The following is a 7,033-nucleotide window of genomic DNA, read 5'->3' as shown; positions in this document are numbered from 1 at the left end:
AAACATCACACAACATTTTATAGAAACTCTGCTTCCATGAGCTTTAAAAGCTCTACTGCAAGCAACAATATCCAACGGGGCCTAAATGATTTATTTGAAAACTATAAACTGAAAGATTAATCTAACCTACCCACTAGAAAATTTCAACCAACTAAGAATGGAGATTTTTTTTTTAATTATCCGGTTTCGAAATTGATTGGTCAATACTTGAAGCCTTCGATTCATGGTCATGTTTGTGGTGTACATCATTGGCTACATCCTAGCTAAATCATTGGTCTATTATCGTGGACGCCGATTGATGGGTGGTATAATCTCAACTTAATCAGTGTTTCATATCAGTATTTAAATCGGATGATTTGATAGCAGAAACTTAGGTCAAGTTGATCAATTTTGCATCAACTTTATGACAAGCAATCTACTATATACCAAGTTGCTACGGACAGAGAGCTTTTCCATTATTTAATCAAAACAGCCTCAGGATGAAGCCAAAGCAGCTGAGGTTTAGGATGAGATCAAAACTAAGAAACTTTACATTTGGAGGTTGTCCCTTTTAAGAAGAGGCCAAGAAGTGGAAAACTCATAACTGTGTCTTAAAGAAGAGTGTAAGACCATTTATATATCCTCTAAGATTCTCTTCGCACAGTTTGCGAGTGCTTTACATGTTTGTCAACCTAATATTTTGGCTTATTCGGTAAACAACTACAAAATATTAGTGAAAACTTCAAGCTTTGGGGTAGGTTAGTGTACCACATGCCCAGATTTAGGCACAAAAGTTAGTCAACTTTCAGACCCAACTCGATCCGACGGATTGCTTTTTTCAATTCATGACAAAGGATTTCCTTGGTCCCTTCCCAACAGGTTGAATCCAACCTGTGCACAAGGGAATGGTTTTATTTTTACCTTATTTTAATTTGACGTAGGGCTAAGGAAGCCAAGCTTATATAGAAAATAAGAGGATGTTATATCAGGACTTTGCGTGGAATTGAAATCGTTCGAGATTAACAAGATGATGAGTTCTCTCAACACAAATGAAATAAATGGAAAGTTCAGCATAAAGTTTTATGAAAGTTCAGCATAAAGTTTCACTGCTTGAATAGATTGGTCATGAAGGACGAATCTTTTCTTTGTTTACTTTCTGCCATTTTTGTTGAGATAAGTAAAGGAGGATCTATTAGAGTTCATTTAGATTAGAGAAATACAAGAAAGGAAATTTTCTCAAAAAGAAATACAAGGAAGGAAAGCCATATCTCTCAGAAAAAGAAGGAAATCCAGGGATCCCAAATATCCCATGACCAGATGAAGCAAGAGACTAGAAAAAGGGAAACAGCGAGCATGAAATCTACCTCAGGCTGTTTCCCTTCATTTTTTAATACAGGAGGAAAGCTGCCTGACAAACTTGAAAGTCATCTACAGGCTTACCCATTAACATGCAGTCTCAATCATAAGATGCGCTTATTTGAGTAGGACTAGTGATGTCTTATGAGAAATGAAAATAAGAGCACTTGGGTAATTTTATGTAGTGCCGATGAGACAGATCAGCTAAAATTGAGAAGAAGGTGATAAACAAACCGCTACTGAAGGCAGCATAAAATTTACAGCAAGAAATGAATGAAAAGAATGAAAACTGAGGGAATGTGCCATTCAGTGCATTCAGATTGAGAGCTGCTAAGGATATGATGAGAGCGGGATGGAAACGTATGAAATAACCAAATGCTTTATTTGTTACCTTAAACTCATATTTCTTTCTCATTTTACGTCCTAATCTCAAATTTCCAGTGTGTAAATATTTTACTGAAAAATATAATACTAGAGTGTAAGTAGATTTAACCGTTTAAATATTACGCCAAATTTTTGCATTACTCCTTTTTTTTTTTCCTTTGAAAGGAATCAAAAATATCCAACCGGAAGGATGAACAGTAACATACCTTGAGAAAAAGCACACGATCAATATTTCCAAGACCTTTCTTTGGCTAGGAGTACATGTTTTGGATTCCTCATTGTATTCTTGAACATAACTTTTGTTGTGGAATGAATTCAAGGTCGGAAATCTATGTACAATTGAAATAAAACCTTTTTCTCATGATCCAAGAGTCTTTTGAATTCAAGAATGGCAGAGGGAGATAGGAAGAAGGAGAGAAGTATTTCTCCCTCCAATTCTCCCATTTCTAATCTCCATCTCTTTATCATACAGTGGTTGGGAAAATTTTGGGGAGCTTGTGAAAGTTGTGATAACTACGCCAAATAGCTATCACCATGTGACAACTTCACGTGAACCTTCAGGGATAACATCGAGTTATCGACCCATATGCCAAGACTGAATTAGACCCGTTACCAACTTTTTTCCCCAATGTGGTCACCATGACTCAGGGAATTTGTAATCCTTTCGGGATGGTCAGCCACCTTTTACATCAAAAAAAAAAAAGGACAACTCCCATACGAACCATGGCTCAAACTGGACTTGGACATGTCCTCATGGACGCCCAACCATGATTTCTGACACCCTTGTTTTGAACTTCACCAATATATAGCTTTGTATGGACTTTCTGTTCATTTCTAATAGCCAAGAAGCTGTTCATCACAATGCGTATGATGGAAGTAGGTGGTACACGACGTGGAGTGGATTACCAACACATAAGCCCTAGTTTTTTCCCTGTATCTATTGGTTGTAGGACATCTACGTGGGGTGGTTTCAGATTTGGCCAAGGCAATTAAATGCACTAATATGAAGTCCAGTTGCAACCACTTGGGCTAGCTCCTAGAGTGCGACAAGCCACAATTTGGCAGGCCATGTTTGGACTCCATTTTATCAGCTAGTAAAGGCATTTCATTGCATGGAAACAAAATCTTCTAAAGGCAGTATCTGTGTTAAAATAGGAACTGTATGAGTGGCTACCCAGTCTCATCAGAATTCATACTGAAAGGGGCGATCTCCAGTACCATGATGCCAGAAGAACAGTTGACCTGGAACTGACTATTTTAGCTAGCATGTATATGTCCTGTGCCCAAATAGCTCAATTCTCAAAGATCCTTTAAATTCTACAGGCATCTTGTTCCCAGACTTGCCGCCATCAAAAGCTTCATGAGCGCCTCCTTTGGAGTCCCTATTGCAACACAGTTATCAGGAACTGCAAAGAGATAATTTTGTAACGCACATATATGCCCACGTATGATTAAAGGTTGTTTAAACTTTTTTTTTCTGATGATTGCGACAAAACGCATCTCTCTTTCACGCACCCCCTCTCTCTCTCTCTCACACACACACACAGCAATTTTTTTTTTCAGAAAGTGAAAAGAAAATTGAAATCATAATTAACTATCAAGGAATACATATATCTTCTGCGTTTATGCACGTAAGAACCCGTTGATCTTGGTATGTAGACCCAAAACAACGGAAAAAGCCATGCAATTTCACTAATAAAGTATAGACAAACAAAGGAGAGGAGATATCATATCAGCCATGCAAACTCCCTTTACCTGTCTCCCTCTCCTAATGGACCTGCTGAACTATCAGAAGGAACAAAACAACCGATCCCAATTGCTTCTCCTGAATACTGATAACTCCATCTTTGGACTAGGTTTGGATATTACATGTCGAAGTTCCTTTATAGCAACCTATGGAACACGCAATTTCTCTTGGATGGTTTCCACAAAATTAAAGCCAAAGGGAAAAAAAGAGAGAATCTTGTACATCTACGAGCAAAAGAAAATTAAACTCACGCATGATTTTATCAAGAAATGCAAAAATAATTAACTCTCATCAACTTATCAGGAATATTCTTAATTAGTGCAAGCTCAGCAAAAACAAATAAACTGTGATTTCTTTAGCGGATATTGGTCTATCTCCAAGGCATGCCTTCTACTAGATCCTAAAGCATTAGAAGTAGTATCTTATCTCTTTTGAGAGAAATTAGAAAGAGCATCAAAGTGCAAAATATGATCTATTTAACATGAAGATCTGCTTTGCAGTAATTAAAAACACATCAAATCCCTTGTCATCATGAAGAGATCGAATCGTAATGCAAGCCAGTTTTGTTTAGTGGCTCCTTTTGTTGTTGTTAGCGCTACTCGCGATCTAGTTTAGGCAGACAAAACCAGGAACGCTTTGGGGCTCGAGCCTGTGTTCAGCTCCGTAAAAAGGAGGTGTCATGATGTACTGAATAATGCAGGCGATAAGACAAAGATATTATCTGATCATTTCATCAAAGAAGTAAACCTACCAGCCTTCTTCAATTAATTCTAGTTCAACAATATAACAAGTGAGTTTCCTAAAAAGGAAAGCTATACTAAGTAGTGACTTCCAACTTCTACATGCTCTCATAAGGACTCACCATTCTAGTCAATAAATCCATGTAACTTGTTTGCCTGCTCAAATAGAACTGTAATTTAAGCACCTAATGAACGTATATACAGCTTAGTTTTTATTTAAGGATACGTATACGTTAGTATTCTCGCAAAAAAGAGTATATGGATACCCAAGAAATAACTAAAGGCCACTCTTTGAAAAACATTCAACTACAGACCAATATCAGTGGATTCACTGTGTTTTAAGTGCATACAAAAACTTTAGAAACGCTTTAAGAACCGAACCTTTGTAAGAGAACTTCAGAACTGAAAACTAGCCGGTCAGCACAATAAATGCCAATAATGCATGCATTACAAAAACTTTTTTGAGAAACTAAGACATTACTAAGGATTACTACACAACAGTCTATATAATTAGCTTTCAACTGCATTCCACATAATCGTATCCAAGACATGGTATGAGAAATGGTATAACTAGAAATATCATCCAAAGTAGTACCCAGAGGGTGCACAGAAATACGTACCACTAAAAAAAAAATCATACCAGACAGCCAATAAGGAGGATCTAGATCCTTGCATGTCTTTGAGATCTAAGTTTTCAGAAGAAGCTAGCAGAGGTTTCTGATTTTTTATTCACCACACAACTGGAGGTTTTATCAGTATCTATGTTGATCCGTCTATATATCTCGACCAAATCTTCATGCTTAGACCAGATCAACTCAGATGACCGCAGCCTCACCAGTCTCACTTCAACCATGCATTTGTTGCCTTTTTGTGTACGTTTGTGAGTGTGCGAGAAAGAGAGAGAGAGAGAGAACACTACTTAATTCGATCATCTTCAGGATGAAATTGGGTTCCACGGAGGATGCCTCTACTTTCCACAATCATATGTGTTGGTGGAGGGTTTGGTAAGGATATACTCATCTTGACAATGATCAAGATGAAGGATGGACGGAACCTCTGGAGAGGGGGAGGGGGGGCGCGGCGGCGAGAGAGAGAGAGAGATAAAAGCATACAGGTCCACAACAAGTAACTATCACTTTATTCTCTCTGATTCCTACTAACTATCATCAAATCTGTGGTCATCCCCCTCAGCATCCCAATCCCCCAACTCGAATAACATGGAGATCACCTGGTAACACTCAATCACAAACAGAATTACGATCGATTACTTATTTGTGGTGCATCAAATAATAAATTACGATCGATGTATTTATAAACACCATCACAAACATAGTTATATAACAAGAGATGAGATCATCAATCTCATGCCACTCGAATCTTAAGAAACTAATTAACCTTGCTCGCCACACGATGCATCGTAGTCGCGGAAGCCTTGACTCTGGTGCCCGTGGCCGTAGTATAGAGGCGACGGCGAGAAGCCCTGAAGATTCTCCATCATCTGTGGATTGAAGGTCTCGTCGAACATCTCAAACAGATCCGAGTTTGCGGCGCTCCTCAGCGCGTTATCGCATGGATTCGAGCTTCGATTTGCGGCAGGGCTGGGCCCAGCGGCGGCCCCGGAGCTTGACTCAGGGGCCGGAGGGGGATCGCCGGTATCCTCGGCGTCGGGGAGCCTGGAGAGGTAGGCGACGTTGGAGTCCCTGCCGGTGAGCTCCTGGACGAGGTCGCGGAACTCGGCGGCGCTCGCCTTGACCTTCATGGGGTTGGAGATGTACACCACCTTGATGGGCTTCTTCTTGGCCTTGGCTGCAGGCTTGGTGTTCTTTTGGTGGACGCTTAACCGCTCCATCTCCAAGAAGAGTGCGAGCCAAAGGGACCAACTAAGAACAAGGGGGAGGGAGAGGCCAGCCAACGAGGTGAAGCTGTTCAGCTTTATAGCTATGCAAGGGGAAAACCACACCAAGAGAGCGAGCCAAAGGGACCAACTAAGAACAAGGGGCAGGGAGGCAAGCGAACGAGGTGAAGCTTTTCAGCTTTATAGCTATACAAGGGGAAAACCAGACCAAGAGAGAGAGCCAAAGGGACCAACTAAGAACAAGGGGGAGGGAGGGATCGAAGTGAATGAGGTGAAGGTGTTCAGCTTTATAGCTATACAAGGGGAAAACCACAGAGAGGATGGGAGTGGTTTTTTTACCCTTTTTTTTATAGGGCTAGAGAGATTCCGAGGTGGAGGATAGGGTGGTTTCGTGGAAAGGGGAAAAAGGGTGGAAAAACGGAGGCATGTGATCAAGGGAAATGGACTTTTGGTGGGGAGGGACGAGGGAGAGGGGAAGGAGAGAGAGGTTCCATAAAATTGGAAGGATTTATAAAATAAAACAAATAAATATACGTCAACAGCCACGCTTTCTATCCCTGAGGACAGAAATGCTTCAATAATTTAAGCCACGTGGCTCGCGCCAAAAGATGGGATCCGAAGCGGTGTCGTCACTGGTACAGGCCCCGCTGACGTCATAACAATAAATGTTGTCGGCTCGGCTCGCCGGTTGCTCCACGCCGTTATCCGGCTCTCGAGTCTTTGTTTTTGTTCTCTTCTTTTCTTTTTGTGTGTGTGTGTGTGTGTGTGTGTTGTGGAAATAAGGCATTGCTTGCCGCCATGGAAGTTAGAAATAAGTTTTGCTTGCTGCCATGGGAGGAATGACGGTGGAAATTTGTTCTCCAGGGCTTCATTGTTCTTTCTTTTAATAGTTTAGTAATGATTTTTTTTTTTAATAGTAGTTGCTCTCTAGTTTTGTGGAAATGAAAATTGTATAACTCTGGTGAAAATGTT

General features: G+C 40.3%; 1 protein-coding gene across 1 annotated transcript; it reads right to left on the bottom strand.

Moving 5' to 3' along the window:
- Positions 1–5,474: 5,474 nt before the first annotated feature.
- Positions 5,475–6,537, bottom strand: LOC103706218 (sigma factor binding protein 2, chloroplastic-like). The gene has a single exon (XM_008790261.4). The coding sequence runs from the start codon at positions 6,053–6,055 to the stop codon at positions 5,597–5,599; it is 459 nt and encodes a 152-aa protein (XP_008788483.2). The 5' UTR covers positions 6,056–6,537; the 3' UTR covers positions 5,475–5,596.
- Positions 6,538–7,033: the final 496 nt, after the last annotated feature.

This window comes from Phoenix dactylifera, chromosome 3, assembly GCF_009389715.1.
Source record: "Phoenix dactylifera cultivar Barhee BC4 chromosome 3, palm_55x_up_171113_PBpolish2nd_filt_p, whole genome shotgun sequence".
In the NCBI taxonomy this organism is placed as follows: Eukaryota; Viridiplantae; Streptophyta; class Magnoliopsida; order Arecales; family Arecaceae; genus Phoenix; species Phoenix dactylifera.
The sequence above is the reverse complement of the archived record's forward strand: the minus strand, read 5'-3'. Positions and strand labels throughout refer to the sequence as shown.